Source organism: Vicia villosa, unplaced genomic scaffold (genome assembly GCF_029867415.1).
Source record: "Vicia villosa cultivar HV-30 ecotype Madison, WI unplaced genomic scaffold, Vvil1.0 ctg.000141F_1_1_1, whole genome shotgun sequence".
NCBI classification, from domain to species: Eukaryota; Viridiplantae; Streptophyta; class Magnoliopsida; order Fabales; family Fabaceae; genus Vicia; species Vicia villosa.
In genome coordinates, this window is record NW_026705032.1 from 344,013 (window position 1) to 362,566 (window position 18,554).

The 18,554-nt window shown below is 36.7% G+C and overlaps 2 protein-coding genes across 2 annotated transcripts; both read left to right on the plus strand.

Moving 5' to 3' along the window:
• The first annotated feature begins 6,513 nt into the window (after nucleotides 1-6,513).
• On the plus strand, nucleotides 6,514-9,191 carry LOC131624589 (pentatricopeptide repeat-containing protein At3g49710). Its single transcript, XM_058895529.1, has one exon. It carries the CDS (start codon nucleotides 6,623-6,625, stop codon nucleotides 8,798-8,800), a length of 2,178 nt encoding a protein of 725 aa, XP_058751512.1. The 5' UTR covers nucleotides 6,514-6,622; the 3' UTR covers nucleotides 8,801-9,191.
• A 5,222-nt stretch (nucleotides 9,192-14,413) lies between these two features.
• Nucleotides 14,414-17,064, plus strand: LOC131624572 (uncharacterized). Its single transcript, XM_058895520.1, has 10 exons — nucleotides 14,414-14,551; nucleotides 14,735-15,002; nucleotides 15,489-15,579; nucleotides 15,646-15,820; nucleotides 15,910-15,968; nucleotides 16,156-16,276; nucleotides 16,358-16,528; nucleotides 16,613-16,654; nucleotides 16,756-16,815; nucleotides 16,900-17,064. Exons 1-10 carry the CDS (start codon nucleotides 14,414-14,416, stop codon nucleotides 17,062-17,064), a joined length of 1,290 nt encoding a protein of 429 aa, XP_058751503.1.
• Nucleotides 17,065-18,554: the final 1,490 nt, after the last annotated feature.

Genomic DNA, 18,554 nt, shown 5'->3' on the forward strand with positions numbered 1-18,554 from the left:
TTAAAACAAAAAGAGATCTTAAATACGAGTGTTGATTATACAAGGGGAAGGTTTTAAGCACCCCTCATATCTGTGGTACTCCACAGGAACCTTTTTGAAAATCTGTGTCGTGTGTGCTAAAAAAAGAGTTTGTTTTATTTTTAAAATAAGCTCGGCAAGACGTTACGCCTTGTGCCTACATACCTCCTCGGTGCAATGGAGAAGGTAGAGCTAATGTAGTTCCGCTTAAAGGGAAAACATTTTAAAAACGAATAAACACTTTATCATCGTCGGAGAGAAATACTCAGCCATTGATATTGAGCATGAGAACAAACGAGTTCTTTGCATCGCAAATGAAAGAAGGGCTCCAACTCGGATAGAAATCAACGAGTATGCCACTAGCTCTCTCACGCGGAAAAGATCTCATTATATCAATCAATTTCAAAATCGTGGGGTATTGCCACTCGGTTCGACAATTAATCGTGTCTAAACTTTTTGAAGAAAAGGCCACTAAAGGCAAAAGATATTTTTAGAGAAAGGTTTTGAAAAGGTTGCAAACATAAGAAGGTTTTGTAAAAAGGGAGAAGATTTTGAAATTTGAAGAAGGGGAGGAGATGAAGAGGCTATCCTATTGCGTAAAATAAAAGCTAAGGAAAGAAACGGTCTAACCGAAGAAGAAGCCAACACTTGACATTATGAGTCAAGGTAGATTTCCCATCCTTTGGAATATCGACACTAAACCAACACATTATCACTTGGGAATCCATATGAACTTATTATCTTTAGCACCACTTTGTATTAAGCACATTAAAATTCTGACGGAAATCGGGCAGAGTAACGGCTGTTTTCGGGTAAAATCCTTATATCAATGCCTTGGAATTAGCCATCAAGGACTTTCAAGGAAATACCTGCATGTACAAACAGACAACAATCCAATGCCAGACAGACAGAATAACAGCAGAGTAATAACGGAATAAGGGTCCAAAGGCACTAAGTCCATAAGTCCGAATCTCCATAATGCTCGGGATAGTAACCAATAGTCCTAAAGAGAGCCTTAAGCATTTTTTAGATTTTTGTTGTTTATTAGTGTTTTAACATAAAAGTAAAGTATGGTCCAAGTGGACAAAAAGAAAATAGCGGAAACATAAACATAGTGTCCAAATGGACAAAAGAGAAAATAGCGGAATATAAACGTGATGAAATGATAAAGTAAAGCATAAAGCAAAAAATAAAGAGCGGTATAATAAATTGCGGAAATTAAAGTCAATTGTTAGATGTTAAAGATAACCATCTTGAAACTTGTCAAGTATGTTATCAAAGTTAGTAAGAAAGATCGATGGTGAGTGAAGGATGTTCTCGGATTTAAATTCAATGGACATTTATCAGAAGCTTGATAAAATCATAGCGACTACACGATAAACCTCGATAAGTCTTAAATCAACCGCATACAATTCTCTTCCATATTTGATCTTTTTTGATTCGGGACACGAAATATTGCGCTATGTTAAGCAGATCGCCAAGTGATTTATGTAGAAATCACCCTACAACGAGGCCGGTCAAAACTTTATGTGCTAATGCATGCGGGAGAAGCGATATGTAGATCACTCTCCGAAAGCAATGTCGCACGAAAATAAAAAAGGTAGCGATCTAGTCTTTACCAAGAATCCATAGAATTCTCAAGGTGTTAAGACTTTCATCGATCAAAAGAAAAAAGAAGGAGAAGAAGAATAAAATGCATAAAAGATAATCAACTCACACTATCATTAATATCATTCATCTAATATTATGGATTTGGTCATTTCAAACCTATCAACATCCTAGATCCAATGATATTAATGAAGTGGAGGAAGAAGGAAGCCAAAACAAGCATAAAAAAGGCAAAAAACACATTCTGTCCCAGGGGAAATCGATTTCCTTAGTGCAGGTTTTCAAATCTGGCGCAGAAACGGAATGGAAATCGATTTCCCTAAGGAGGAAATCGATTTCCTCAGTGCAGTTTTCAAAAAAATCAGCATTAAGAAGCATAAAACTTGACTTAAGCAAACATACAAACACCTTATGATCACATATCAATTGGAACACGAATTTTCCATCAAATCACCATCAAATAGGACCAATATAGCATCAAAGATGCATTGAACACAAGCAACAAAGATCTACATCTTAGAGTTTAAGAATTTACCAATTCTTGAATCAAAATGTTGAAGTAGCTTCAAGAACAAGCACAAAGTGTGTAGATCTTTCACAATTGGAGATGAACAACCAAATAAAAGAGAGAAATGTAGAAGGTTTAGTTCAAAATTAGTAAGATTCAATGTGAATCTCACTAATTCTATGAAAATGAACTTTGGGTGAGGGTTTTGGAAAGGGTGAGAAATGAATTTGCAAGCAATTTTTTGGCTCTCCAAGATTGAGAAACGAGGGAGTAAAGACCTCTATTTATAGGATGGGAACAAGAGTAGTGGCAATTTTGTCTTTTTGAATTTGGTAATTAACTTGTGTTTAATTGGTGTTTAAATGGTAAAAATGGTAAAATGGGGTTAAAAAAGGTTTAATGAAGGGAATTAATTTTGATGAGGTGGAAAATTGGTAAAAATGACAAAAATGATCAAAGAAAATTGGTGCCAAAATGATGTCATGCTTCCCTCCTTATATTTTTTGAATTTCTCCCCAGGGAAATCGATTTCCCTCATGGGTAAATCGATTTCCATAGTGAAATCTTCAAAAATCTATTTTCTTGCACTGTTTTGATTTCTGTCCGATCTTTTTCCTGCAAAACACAAACAAAGGGAAAAAAATGCATATTTTTGGATTTTGGTTAGTATAAAACAAATAAAAAGCTAAAAGTGCTTGATGATTCCCCTCAAAGACAAAATGATACCTCAAGATTGTGATCTTGATTGATGATTGAAATGCAAATGATGTATGATCTTAGGGTCAAAAATTGGGGTATGACAGGTTGGAATCATCATTCCACAAGGAAGATGAAAGGTATGATGGGTGCTATCCTAGAAATATAGGGAAGCAACTAACATGCTTGAGCAATAAGCATGTCTTATATTTTACAATTCGATTAGGTCAAAAATACCCATGTCTTTCCAGACTTGGGATTTTTTTCTTTTCTACCTTGGTTAACCGGGCTAAGTAATCCTTAGAATCCTTACACAAAGGAGCAGATCGAAAAATCCTAAACCAATTATTCATATAATCTAACTTGATAGGTTCATCCGTCGAAGGATTTTTCTCAGTATGAACCTTATCCTTTTCCCTAGGTTTTCTAACATTGGCTATGGGTTTGTACCAATCATAAGTTGGAAAGAATTGTTTAAGTTTCTCAGGGTCAGCTGTTGAGTCTGTTATGGGTCTTAACATGGCATGGGGTTTTGCAGTAATACATGGGATTGGTATATATTCCTTTGTTCTTCAGTGAACAGTTCAGACACATATTGTTGATTTCTAACAACTTGAGGCCCCTGAAGTTTATGGACGAGAGGTATACCGAAAGACTTATTGGTCTCTTGGTTTTTATTTGAATCCTTGCTAGCGGTAGTGGAGGACGCCATTGTTGTGGAGGAAGTGTGCTTGAAAGAATATGGAGCAATAAAGAAGATGAAGACTAAATAGCAAAAAATTGTAAAAAAAGATCTAGAGCGAGAACGCTTGTTTGAAATGGGTTATAGAAGCTATTTATAGGCTGAAGACTGAAACGGTTCCGTGGAGTGTACTAAAAATGGATTCTTTACGTGGGACACGTGTTCGTTAGATGAGTCATAGGGAAGCGGTGGCAATTATGGCTACCCACGATCTCCTAGGAACTAGGCGTATCATGATTGAAAAAGATTCGCGCATGAGGCTTGAAAAGACGTTTTGCAAAAGGTGTCATAATGACTACGACGTCATTAGAACTGAAGAGTTTGGCATCAAAATGAATGTTAAAAAAATTTCCTTTTCTTCAGTATGTCGAAAATGACATTTTTGGGGGCAATTTGTTAATTGAGATTTTCGACGCCATATTATCTTGGAACGAGGAAAAATATCTTTAGAGATATTGCAAGTTTCGACGAGAAGTCACATTTCTGCTAAAGATGTCGAAGTCACCCTTATGCAAGAGGGAAAACATTGAATGTGACTTAGAAATATTTTCTAAGTTTTTATGTGAATTCGACGAATATGACATTCAACGGAAGTTTGAATTTGAATAAGGAATAACTGATTTTTGTCCTTATCTGATTTCAACAGAAGACGCGTGGAGCTTAGGGATGAAAAGAAAGCATGTCGAGCGAAACATGTCGCATTCTGAGCGAAAGGCCGTTGAAATAAGGTTATTTCGATTTGGTATATATAGGAGTCTTAATGTTAGGATTAAGGGTGTTCATCCATTTGTACAAAATCTCTCATAAACTCAAAGTATATGCGTTATTGAGAAAAGAGTCTCTTAAGAATGTACGTGTAAACACCATCTTTACTTTTACAGTTTATAATTTATCATTCCAGAATTTATTTACAACAATTTACTTTCAATTGTCTTTATCGTACTTTCTTTACAAGTTTCATGAGATTACTTTAAAGATTCACTTAAATCGAAACAAACATCATTATGAACATTTTCGAAGTGTTCTTCATTCTAAGGAATAAAATTTAAAGTAAAAATTACATGTTCTAGGATCAATTTAGTCAATCCTGTGAGTAACCAAGAACCTTGTTTTTTGAGGACTAGCGCTTGTTTACCAATTTTCACGGTAAACAGAAACCCCCTCATAAATTTTGGTTCATAGAGATCACTCGTCTTGTCAATCTGAAATCTACACTAAAGAATCTCTTGCGATTGCTAGATAATCGAGAAGTTGTGAAGCTCCATTATTGTTCACCCTCAATTGACAACTAAGGGAAGATACAATTCAACAAGTTTAAGTTGAAGACTAAAGAAAATTTAATGGTTATGTGGAGTACATTTCACCGTTACGAGACAAATGGTCTGGCCGAGGTGGGTGCAACAATTGCGAGATCGACTGACAATATTCTAAAGACGCTGAACGTCTTCAACCATCTCTTGATAATAAAATGTAATGTTAGATTTACGTTAACGAAAATGTATGTAATATTATGCATTTTATGTATGTGTTAACAAATATTTATATTAATTTATTTATTTTTTTTCATTTTTGCAATTGTGTCTGGTGTGGGATAATAGAGAGGGTTTTGAAAGTTAACTTTGGAAAAAATTGCGGAACTTAACTTTCAGATACTCTTATCAATGACTTGGGCATGAAACTTAATTTTGGTTACATTTTGGTGCGTGTGGAGGTTAAGTTCCCCGATTATAAGAGTATTGGGGTGCTTGAAAAACTAAGGGTATCTTGGGATTGATGGAAGAAAGTGGAATGGAACGAAACGAAATGATATAAATTTATGTTCAATTGTTTGAATTGTTTAAAAACAGATGGAATAGAGCATAATCGGATGAAATGCATTTCACCCCATTATATCACTTTACATCTTTATTATATTCTGCTCCATTCCGTTATGTTATTTTACTATATCCAAAGTTATCGATGGTTGCAATTTTAAGCACCAAGTTGATTGAGTACAAAAAGGCAAAATTATTGATCTAAACATTAGTTCGAGAAATCAACTATCTATCTATAAAAAACAATTGCATGCTCCTCCTATTTTACCCTTTCTATTCAAAATAGTTACACTACATAAAGGACTCATGAGTAAAATGTACAAATTAATTCAGCCTACCAAGTATTCTAGCAATGACAAATGACACTTTTTATAACTTTTTATTCAAGAGAGAGAAACATCTAAACTTTTATCTTATATCTCTTTTGCATTTCACTCATTTTCAAATCTCTCACACATTTCTTTTTCTCACATTTTATCACTTTCATTTTAATTTTTTTCCAATTTATTTATTATCACTAAAAATACTAATAATGTATTTTTTATTTTAATAAAATTAAAAAATTATTTATCTCACGGGTCACTATCAACACAATATATATTTTATATTGTCTTAATTTGAGAGACAAAATCCTTATTTTTAAATATTTTTTTCTTTTCATTTTTTCATTAAGTAAATCATTTCAAGTTCTGCATTTGTATCTAAATACATTTTATATCGCATCAAATAAATTTTTATCTCACAGGTCATTATCAGTTCAATATCTATTTTATTTTAATCAATAACTACCTTTATTTAAAAGAAAATTTTTATTTTCAAATGTTAAATTTTTTATTTTTTTTCTCCATCTCATGAGTCATATATATATATATATATATATATATATATATATATATATATATATATATATATATATATATATATATATATATATATATATATATATATATATATATATATATATATATATATAATTATTTAATATAATTAAATTTATATTATCATTGTTAATTTAAAATTAAATTATTTGTTTTAAATTTATGTGTATTTAAATATATTTTATACAATATTAAATAAATTTATCCGGCACAAATATTTTAGTTTTTGCAAGCAGAAACAAAAATAATTTGAATGGAAAAGAGGTGGGGAAAATAGAGGTTTGAATAAACGGGACACATAGCCGGAACTGGATTTGATGGCGGCACGGTTGTGATTCAACACTCTGTTCTTCATTAGATGAACCAATTCCCATGCACATTCCCACTTCAACTTCAAACTTTCCGAACCCTTCTCAAACAATGCATAGCCCAAAGAGATTTCTTAACCGGAAAATCCCTCCACGCTTTCTACATCAAGTCCTTCATTCCACATTCAACATACCTCTCCAATCATTTCACACTCCTTTACTCCAAATTCGGCACTTTTCCCAATGCTCTATCCTCCTTCAACCTCACCAACTACCCTAACGTCTTTTCCTATAACACCATCATCCATGCTTGTGCTAAACACTCTCTCCTCCACCTTGCCCGCCAACTGTTCGATCAAATTCCCCAACCTGATCTTATTTCTTATAACACCCTCATTGCAGCATATGCTCGTAGAGGCGAGTGTGGCCCGGCGTTGAGGGTGTTTAAGGAAGTTAGGGAGGTTGGGTTGGAGCTTGATGGATTCACGCTTTCTGGCGTGGTTTCGGCGTGTTTTGAGGATGTTGGTCTTGTCAGGCAATTGCATTGTTTTTCCTTGGTGTGTGGATATGGTTGTTATGCTTCGGTGTGCAATGCGGTTCTTGCTTGTTACGGTAGACTGGGACGGTTGCAGGAGGCGCGACGGGTTTTTCGAGAAATGGGGGAGGGTTATAGAGATATGGTTTCGTGGAATGCAATGATTGTGGCATGTGGACAGCATCGGGAGGGATTGGAAGCGCTGAGGTTGTTTGGGGAGATGGAGAGGATGGATTTGGAGGTTGACATGTTCACCATGGCTAGTGTTTTGACTGCATTCACTTGCCTTAAGGATTTGGCCGGGGGAATGCAGTTTCATGGGAAGATGATCAAGAGTGGATTTCATAGGAACTCTCATGTTGGGAGTGGATTGATTGACTTGTACTCCAAGTGTTCTCCTCGTGGAATGTTGGAATGTATGAAGGTGTTTGGAGAAATCCCTAAACCAGATTTGGTTCTTTGGAACACTATGATTTCTGGATTTTCCCAACACGAGGATTTATCTGAGGATGCTCTTTCGACTTTCCGGGAGATGCAGCGTATTGGTTTTTGTCCGGATGATTGTAGTTTTGTGTGCGTAATTAGTGCATGCTCTAATTTGTCGTCTCCCTCTGTGGGTAAACAGGTTCATGCATTGGCAATCAAATCTGACATCCCATGTAATCGCCTTTCGGTTAACAATGCTCTTGTTACAATGTACTCCAAGTGTGGGAATCTTCATGATGCAAGAAGGATATTTGATACAATGCCGGAACATAACACGGTATCACTGAATTCAATGATTGCTGGCTATGCACAGCATGGTGTTGAGGTTGAATCGCTCCGGCTCTTTGAACTAATGCTGAGAGAGAAAATAGTACCCAATAACATAACCTTCATATCTGTTCTTTCTGCATGTGCACACACTGGGAAAGTCGAGGAGGGTGAGAAGTATTTCGATATGATGAAAGAAAAGTTTGGGATTGAACCAGAATCAGAACATTATTCATGCATGATAGATCTTTTGGGTAGGGCAGGGAAACTCGAGAAAGCTGAGAGAATTATAGAGACAATGCCATTTAATCCCGGTTCTATCGAATGGGCTACTTTGCTTGGTGCATGTAGGAAGCACGGAAATATGGAGCTAGCAGTGAAAGCAGCCAATAAGTTTCTCGAGCTGGAACCGTGTAATGCGGCTCCGTATGTAATGCTTTCAAATATGTATGCGAGTGGCGGCAGATGGGAAGAGGCTGCAACACTGAAACGGCTGATGCGCGAAAGAGGAGTGAAGAAAAAACCAGGTTGTAGTTGGATCGAGATAGATAAGAAGGTGCACGTCTTTGTAGCTGAAGATACTTCACATCCAAGGATAAAAGAGATTCATGAGTACATGGGGGAGTTGTTAAGGAAATTGAAGCAAGCAGGGTATGTAGCAGATATAAGATTGGCATTGGTGAAAGATGAAGAGGTAGACGCAGTAGAGAAAGAAAGAAGATTATGGCATCACAGTGAGAAGTTGGCAATTGCTTTTGGTTTGATCTCCACTGAAGAAGGTGTCCCCATACTTGTTGTGAAAAACCTAAGAATCTGCAGTGATTGCCACAATGCTATCAAACTTATATCAGCCATTTCTGGTAGGGAAATCACTGTTAGAGATACTCATCGGTTTCATTGCTTTAAGGAAGGACGGTGTTCATGCAGAGATTATTGGTGATAATATAATCAAATGTGCTACTTTGGTGAGAAAACAAATTATACAACCACATTAGTTACATACCTAGTAAGAAGTTAAAGCTAGTGTAACACTAAGAAAAATGACCAACATAGTTTTTTTGTTTTGTTTATTCACACGATTTTATCAATACTAAATTACCAATTCTTAGTTTCAGCACAGCATAGCTTGTTAAGCTGAAGCAGAGTTCTACTAACAATTTTAGTTTGGAATTAACTTATCTTTTCTAGCTAAAGTCAAATGTCAAGTTGATGTGCACTACATCTTTTCATTAGGGTGACCTTGTTAGTTGGTATGTAGAGAAGTGAATATTTGGTGAAATGCTTGAGTTTCTAATGCACTCAAGTAATTTGATTATATACACAATAGAGAGTAAATACAAGATAAGATTTTCAAGGATGTTGCTAGTTCCTAGATACATGTATGTAATTTTCTAGGCATAGACTTCTAGGTACATGTATTGACTCCTAAATACAAATTTATAATTCCAATATTTTATAATTCCAACACTCCCCCTCAAGCTGGTGAATGGATATCAATCATTCCCAGCTTGCAAGTCAATTGATTGAAACGATCAGGTGGCAAGCCTTTTGTTAACACATCTGCTAGTTGATGCCTAGAAGGAATGTAGGATGTAGCTATTAAACCACTGTCTAGTTTTTCCTTGATGAAATGGCGGTCAATCTCAATGTGTTTGGTCCTGTCATGCTGAACAGGATTATGAGCAATACTGATTGTTGACTTGTTATCACAGAACAACTTCATAGGCCCTTCACATTGTATTTTCAGATCATTTAGAATGATCCTCATCCAAAGTAACTCACAGATTCCTTGAGCCAAAGCTCGAAATTCTGCCTCAGCGCTTGATCGAGCCACTACATTTTGTTTCTTACTTCTCCATGTGACAAGGTTCCCACACAAGAGGGTGCAAAATCCCGAAGTGGATCTTCTATCACTAATTGATCCTGCATAGTCAGCATCGGTGTAGGCTTCTATAGTTAAGCTTCCACCACTTTTGAACAATAGTCCTCTTCCTGGAGTAGCCTTGAGGTATTGCAAGATGCGATCAACAGATTGTAAGTGTCGCATTCTCGGGTCATGCATAAATTGGCTCACTACACTGACTGCATAAGCCAAGTCAGGCCTAGTGTGTGCCAGGTAAATCAACTTTCCTACCAACCTCTGATATTGGACTCTGTCAACTTTGGCACTTTCTTCTTCGAGGCTTAACTTGTGGTTTTGATCTATGGGAACACTTGATGGTTTGCATCCCAGTTTCCCAGTTTCTTGCAAGAGATCGAGTATATACTTCCTTTGAGATATGAAAATGCCTTGGTTTGAGTAAGCAACCTCAATTCCCAAAAAATACTTGAGTTGTCCAAGGTCCTTCATCTCGAATTCTGCCGATAGTTTTTCCTTTAGCAATTGTTTCTCTGCCTGATCATCTCCTGTAATAATAATATCATCAACATAAACAAGAAGTATAGTCAGTTTTCCTGCATGCGAGTGCTTAAAGAAAAGAGTGTGATCTCCTTGACTCTGCTTGTAGCCTAAGTACACCATTGCTTTTGTGAATCTTCCAAACCATGCTCTAGGAGATTGTTTTAGCCCATATAAGGCTTTCCTCAATCGACACACTTTGTTGGATCCACATGAAGGGCCAAATCCCGGCGGGATCTCCATGTACACCTCTTCTTCTAAGTTTCCATGCAAAAATGCATTTTTTGACATCAAACTGTTGTAATTCCCATCCGGAGTGAGCAGCAAGAGCTAATAAGATTCGAACAGTGTTCATTTTCGCAACTGGAGCAAAGGTTTCCCCATAATCTATGCCATATGTCTGTGTGTATCCTTTTTCCACTAGTCTGGCTTTGTAACGATCAAGAGTACCATCTGATTTGTGTTTGACTGTATAGATCCACCTGCAACCAACGGGTTTCTTGCCTTCCCGTCTATCAACAATCTCCCAAGTTCCATTTTTTTCAAGAGCTTTCATTTCCTCATCCATGGCTTGGACCCAATTTCTATCTTTCAATGCCTCTTGAACAGATGATGGGATGACCATAGAGTCAACTGCAGAAATAAAACTTTGATGCTGCAAGGAAAGATTTTTAGAGGAGACAAATTGAGATATAGGGTATTTGGCACATGACCTTTTCCCTTTCCTTAAAGCAATAGGCAAATCATCTGTATTAGTATCGCAAGTGTCAGAGCTATGGGAATCACTAATAGGATTATGAGTTTCAACACTTACCTCCGGTTCTGGCAATTGGAGTTGTGTTTGGAGCAGGTCGGGCTTACTTCTTCTTTGATACACCAAGGTTGGCTCACCAGCCTTAGTTTTTGTTGGTATGGAGGATGATGGTTCCTGCAAAACAAACGACAAAGGAGGGACAAAAATAGAAGCAGGCGACTCAGATTCTGTATTTGGAGAAGCATGATCAATAATAGGAGGATCAGTAATAGGACTTGACACAGGATTCACAGTCGACTCGGGAGAATCAATTGTAGGACCGGTAATAGGACTTATAAGAGGAGTCATGGGCAACTCAGGTAGGACTAAAAATTCGGAATCAGATTCTACATTCTGAATGCTCTCCCCCTGAAGCTGAGGACGAGTGAAGTAGGCTAAATTCTCATGAAACGTGACATCTTTAGAGACAAAGTACTTACGACTAGGAGGATGATAACATTTATATCCTCTCTTGTTTGGGGGATAGCCAACAAAGATGCATCTGGCTGCGCGGGGGTCCAACTTACTTCGGTGTTGTTTATGGATATGGACAAAGGCAACACAACCAAATACTCGAGACTCGAGACTCTGCAAAATAGAAACAGAAGGAAACCGTGAAGTCATAAACTGAACAGGACTGACATTACCTAACATGCGAGATGGAACCCGATTAATCAAGTAGGCAGCTGTCAGAACGGCTTCTCCCCAATATGAGTTAGGAACTGCCATTTGGAAGAGAATGGCTCGAGCAACTTCAAGTAAATGACGATTCTTTCTTTCTGCAACACCATTTTGTTGTGGGGTGTCGACACATGTAAATTCATGAACTATTCCCCGTTGACTGGTAAAATTTGAAAGGATGTGATTGGCATACTCTTTGCCATTGTCAGAGCGGATTCTTTTAATCCCCTTGCCAAATTGTGTTTGTACCATATTTAAAAAACTAATAAACAATTCTGGTGCTTCTGATTTATCCTTCATCAAGAAAATCCAAGTTGCTCGAGTACAATCATCAATAAATGATACAAACCATTTAGCACCCGAAATATTAGAAATAGGTGCAGGTCCCCATACATCAGAATGTATGAGATCAAAAGGTTCAGCACTTCTATTGGAACTAGGAGTAAAAGAGACACGACGATGTTTAGCTAACTCACAAACGTCACATTTAAAAGACTCAACTGAATGATGTAAAAATAAAGAAGGAAACATAGACTTAACTAAAGAGAATGGTGGATGACCAAGACGTTTGTGCTGAAGCCAAATTTGTGCGGCGGAATGAGAAGAGGACACGGAAGACTCAGTCTGCAAGTAGGAAGCCAACACCTTCGAACAATTTGGTTCATTAGATAGGTAGTACAACCCTCCCTTTTCCTTAGCAACTCCAATTGTCTTCCCCGTGGTAAGATCCTGAAAAACACAATAAGAAGTGAAAAATATTACTTTACAATTCTGATCACGGGTGAGTTTACGAACAGATATTAGGTTATGAGAGAGTGTGGGAACATGTAGCACATCCTGTAATTGAAGTGAAGGTTGCAAGTTAACTCTCCCAGAGCCATCAATACGAGCATAAGAACCATTAGCAACCGTAACATAACGGTTCTTCTCAGAGGAGGTGTAAGATGAAATCCAACTGGGATTGAATGTCATATGATCGGTGGCACCAGAGTCCAAAATCCAAGCTTTCTTAGGTATTTTATCGCAAACACTAAAGGATTGAGAGCATACGCTCAAGCCGGTCGTCGGTAGAGAACAACTTCCAAAAGGCTTACCGACAGAGTCAAGTATAACCTTTAAACGATTCACCTCATCCTCGGTGAATGATAAAGAGTAATCAACATAATTTTTTTTTAGCCATTTGTAGCAAGCTAAAAATAAAAATAACAACAAGAAGATGAAATATTCCTCAAGAGGGATCTAAAAGACAGCAATGAACGGTTGACAGATGAAAGGAATAAAGAGGGGTTTGTGTGAGGTGTTTCTGGACAGGGTACCAAGGCTGCAATGAAGGGTAACAAGGCTGCAGTGAAGGCAGAAAAAAAAACTTGCAATGAAGGGTAACAAGGCTGCAATAAAGGCAGAAAAATTGTCACGATGAAGGTGACTTGGGATTTACCGAAATGAAGACGGCTAGGGTTTATGCGGAAACAAGTCTCTCAGGATCGAGAGCTCTGATACCATGTAGAGAAGTGAATATTTGGTGAAATGCTTGAGTTTCTAATGCACTCAAGTAATTTGATTATATACACAATAGAGAGTAAATACAAGATAAGATTTTCAAGGATGTTGCTAGTTCCTAGATACATGTATGTAATTTTCTAGGCATAGACTTCTAGGTACATGTATTGACTCCTAAATACAAATTTATAATTCCAATATTTTATAATTCCAACATGGTATATGAACCATTATAACCAAAAACTTTAACACAGCATGTTTTTCCATTGGTGTTAGAAGGTAATTTTACTTTAAGTAAAAGTTTTCACTCGGTTGCCTTTCTTGATGTGACAGAGTAGTAGAAAGGTTTTTAGGCTCGCTCTGTGTAACAAACTGGTGCTATTTATTTAGCATTGAATAGAAGAAGTGAAAAACAATGAGTCATTCCTTATATTACAATTTCCTTCCATTAGTATTGTGTACCCCTTCTTCACAGGGTCCCCCTGTATCCAAATTTCATTGCAATTGGTTTCAAAGCAACTCAATTACTGGGTCGAATTTCCTCATGTAATAGCTGCAGTTGGCCGAACTGAGTTCGACCGGAACACCTTGTAATTTGTATTTACTCTATATTACATTTCTGCTTAATAATGTGTAAATATTACTACGCCTTTGTTAAATTCCAGCTAATGTACAACTTGCCAGTATCTATCATATAAGAAAATCCATTGTTCTTAAAAAATCAATTTTGCCCTTCTTTGCAATTTAACTAGCCACGTGGCTAGCCTCTTCAACGGGCTTCCAAAATTTTACTTTTGCATTCCTACTTTTTCTATGGTTCTATACCTTTTTGCAAAACTACTTTTTCTTTTCCTTTTTTTATCGAAAACAGCAAATCTTTTTCCCATCCTTTCTCATCAAATGACTACCTAGCAGACTGACTATCTACCTACTTTACTTGCATTTTTTGTTTTCCTTGCTTCCATACAAACCATTTGTTCTTTCCATACAACTAAAGCTACTCTCTCTCTCTCTCTCTCTCTCTCTCTCTCTCTCTTTCTCTCTCTCTCTCTCTCTCTCTCTCTCTCTCTCTCTCTCTCTCTCTCTCTCTCTCTCTCTCTCCCCCCCCCCCAACTACTCCTTACCTTCTGCACTCATCTTCCTTTTCTCCTCCACCGAAAATCTCCCTCCGTCTCTCTACCATGGCCAGACCATTCGAAAGAATCTCCGACATCAATGACACAAAAGATTTGTGGAAGGTGGCGGTTCGTGTGGAGCATAAATGGAGTGTTATTTCCAACAACGAAGAACACTTTGAAATGATTTTCGTTGACAAACATGTAAGTGATACGAGTCATCTAACAAAAGGTTTTAACGTTTTATATTTGAAAATGTTTATACCTCAGTTTGTTATGTTGTGTATAAATATGATTGCATTAAGTCTTGCATTTTTAGTTTGAGATTGTTGCAACAAGTTCTTGGATATATGTATAATATACTGACTCATTTCCTACCTTTGACAGGGGTGTGATATCCATGTTGTTGTTCCAACGACGTATACGGCTGCATACAATGACAGATTTGCATTGGACCAGACCTATACTGTGTCGAACTTCAAAGTTGAGCCAAATAAGTTGGTGTTTAAACCATCTAGCCACAGGTTTCTGGTGAACTTTACGGGAGGAACAGCCGTTTCTAATGTTAACAAACATGAGATACAGCCCAAGCAACACAGATTTACGCGTTTTGCTGATATTATAACCGACAAGTTTCAGAAAAATATGCTTATCGGTAATAAAATATATATGCTAATAATGTTTCTCTGATATGTTTTGTTGATATGCTTATCGGTAATAATGTTTTATTGTCTTATGTTTCATATTTATATATGCCACTTAGACATTATTGGTATCGTCGAGAGTATCGGATATGCCCAGAAAACATAGCGGAAGCAAGAAACTACGGGTTAATTTGGTCCTTAGGGATGCAACGTACGTCTTTCCACCTTCAAGAATTGTCTTCCTGTCTATTTATGTATATGCAATTTACTAACCACTATATTTTACTATGCCCAGCAACAATACAATTAATCGCACCCTTTGGGAGACCTATGCCGCTCAATTCATCAAGTTTGACGAAGAACGGGTTAATACGTCTGTGCCAACTGTTCTTTTGCTTCAATATGCAAAAGTTAAAGAAGAAGGTTGGAATTTTAATCCTCTTGTGTGTTGTTCTGTATGTAGTATACTAATTTATAACCTTCTTTGTAAAATGTAGGGCAGTATCCACTTTCGGTTACAAACACCTTCCATGTTACGAAACTACATATCAATGCAGAATTGCCGGGAGTCAAAAATTTCGTTGAAAGGTATCCTAAATCATTTGTGCAGTCTCCTAAATCATAGTTTATGAATCCTCTTTTTTTACATTTAAGTTTGTCTTGCCGTATACCTAAGGACTCTTTGAACACGGTCTCTAGCCAACTTAGCATAAAATCACAGAGTCTCTCCCGCACCACGAATTTTGACAATTCTAGACAAACTCCAATCCAGAGATTGTTGTCTGGTGTTGTGGCTCTGCCTCTCAGTGAAATCAAAAAACTGAAAGAGGTTTGAATTACTCTTCATGGAGATTATATGTTTTCCAACGACACTGCCACGTAATACGTTACGGTGTTTTTCAAATTTTTTGAATGCAGGTCTCTTTCTGCGCTACCGTTGCTGAAACCAGAAAACTTATCGCGTCTTCCTTTGGCTGGTATTACCGAGCATGCCATGCATGTCCTAAAGCTGCTCGTGGTGATCAACCTCCTTTCATATGCGATAACAAACATAAAACTAAGGCGGAAATATATAGGTATCGATATTTTTGTAACTGTCTAATTTATGTTCACTACCTCTCATACATCTCTCTTTGTTAACGTTGATTTTCATCCATATTTCAGGTATAAAATCGAAATAGAAGTTGTGCATTTAGGCATATCTTGCAAATTCATATTCTGGGACCGGGAATGTACGGATATCTTGGAAATATCTGCTGCTCAAATGCGGGATACAATGATTCAGGTTAATTACTTAAATCATTCTATTCAACCCTTGCTTAATATTCAACACTTGCTTAACCAAAAATACTATTCTGTTACGAAGGCTGGAATCACGGATCCATTAGAGTTCCCATTAGCTCTTGATGCCATGTTGGACTTGGAGCTGGCTTTTAGAGTTAAATGGAAGCCCAACTGGGACTCTTGCTCGGTTGTTATGCTCATTAAAGATAAACCCTTCGTCAAACAATTAAAGGCTCCGTGGGAACATACACAGGTATTACGTAACCAACTTATCACATTTAACTTTGATTTACAATCCTCACAATCATGCTGATCTCTAATATGTTATTGACACAAGGTGTCCACTTCTCAACCCTCCGGAACACCGTTAGCAGAGCAGGTATTATCACGACTTAGTAATAATTTCATTTAGCCATCGGCGTAATGCGCTTTCTATTTTGTTTGCTTATGTGACCAAAAAATTGGATTTTTGTTATGCAGGTTAAAGAGAGCGTCGATGAAGCAAAAACCGATGCTGCAGAAGAGTGTGGAATTGTTACGGTATCCTTCGAAAAACTTCCTTAACGTGTATGCAAAAGAACAATGAAGAAATTGAAAATAACACTTGCGATTGTGTTTTTACAGGATGTAGAAATAACATCCAAGCATAATCCTGATCCGGTCACACCTACTGCAAAAAGGCAGATACATGATGGCTCCAACGATTCAACTACCGTGGCCGGTCTGTGTGACGGAGAGCTGTCATCAACAAAACTTAAAAAGATCATCAAATTGGAGAAGAATATTTGAAGAATTTTCATGTTGTGCTGTCTTTGACATTTTGCTTTGTAATATTTTGGATGCATCTTTTGATATGTACTTTTAAATCATTGTAAACCACCTGGAATCCACAAGACAAGTCTATTTTTATTTATTAAGTAATCCTTCTGTCTATATTAAAGCAACTTACAGCAAATTACATATTACTTGTGTGTTTATAAAACATATTACATCATCATGTTTTCAAAAATTATTCAACATCAACAATTCATGAATATGATGTCATATAAAGCCAAAGTATTCTTTGTGACTCCATTCATGTTTCATTGTCTTTTCGATTTTGCCTTTGCTTTTTGTTTGTTTTGTTTGTTTCCTATTGGTTTTGTCGACATGTTTTTTTAATACAGGAAGAATATAACTTCTGCAGCAATGAGAGCGTGCAGGGATTCTAAATTGATGTATCTAACATCAATGGAGAACCATGAAGCATATAAACCAAATTCAGAGTCCTTTGTTACAAACCTGTTGCTATTGTTGTCTGAAGATACATGCATCATTGTAAGGATAAGTAGATTCTTTTGGCCACACGCAATCGTGTGGTTGCCACACACCCCATGCATAATAAAACAAATTAATAAGTATATATTTCTTTTCATACCTTTCAATATATTTGAGCTGCATTTATATCCAACCAATGTGCTCTCTATTATTTTATTAAAAACTATAATGGACCACTATTGACTATATACTATATTTGTGAAAGATTGGCAGATATAACACAAACAGTAACAAATGTAACATGATAAATATGGCAGGCAATCACCACGAAGAGATACTACATTTATTCAGCAAATGATTCTTTGGTTTTCCCAATCCAAAAACATATACCACACCCCAACTTTCTTATTTCTATGATGTTTAAGCCACCTAGGTACCTGCAATAGGCTGACTGCACATCATCTCCCATTTACAATCACTTTTTAAGATTGCAAGCAACAACATACTTTACACTCCTCCCATTTCCCAATAAAAATTTTGAGTCATAGCTGGATTAACATTGGATGTTCAGTGAGCATTAAAAGATTGAGTGCATTTGTATATTTGTAGTTTATTATTTCCATATTTTCAAATTTTCATATAATGATACTTTTTCGTTGTGGCTTCAAGTAGCGGGAAAATACAAATTTTCAAACTTACCCTCTATTTTTTGGACTACATCTTCAGTCCATAGCAGTTGAGCTAATAAAATGATATTATCTTCCAACACAAACATGAACAGTAAGTACCGGATAGACATGCAAATCCATTGTTCTTCTGAATATATGCAGTTTCTTTTGATGAAACCTTTTATAGAAGCTCATACCACATTCACATTGTTGTTACGATTTTCAATAATTCAATTTTTGTTTCGCAGATATATGCTGAACCAGTTCCTGTCAATAATGGAGTCCGATTATATAGCAAACACCGTTGATCCTTATTATGTTGCCAGACGTAGGAGAAGACTTATACTGTCGGCA

Excerpts from the sequence above, each read along its gene's own strand:
- LOC131624589 (XM_058895529.1), top strand. The coding sequence starts at position 6,623 with ATGAACCAATTCCCATGCACATTCCCACTTCAACTTCAAACTTTCCGA.
- LOC131624572 (XM_058895520.1), top strand. The coding sequence starts at position 14,414 with ATGGCCAGACCATTCGAAAGAATCTCCGACATCAATGACACAAAAGAT. Across the intron at positions 16,655-16,755 it reads GAACACCGTTAGCAGAGCAG|GTTAAAGAGAGCGTCGATGA; the intron begins GTATTATCACGA and ends TTTGTTATGCAG. Across the intron at positions 16,816-16,899 it reads AAGAGTGTGGAATTGTTACG|GATGTAGAAATAACATCCAA; the intron begins GTATCCTTCGAA and ends GTGTTTTTACAG.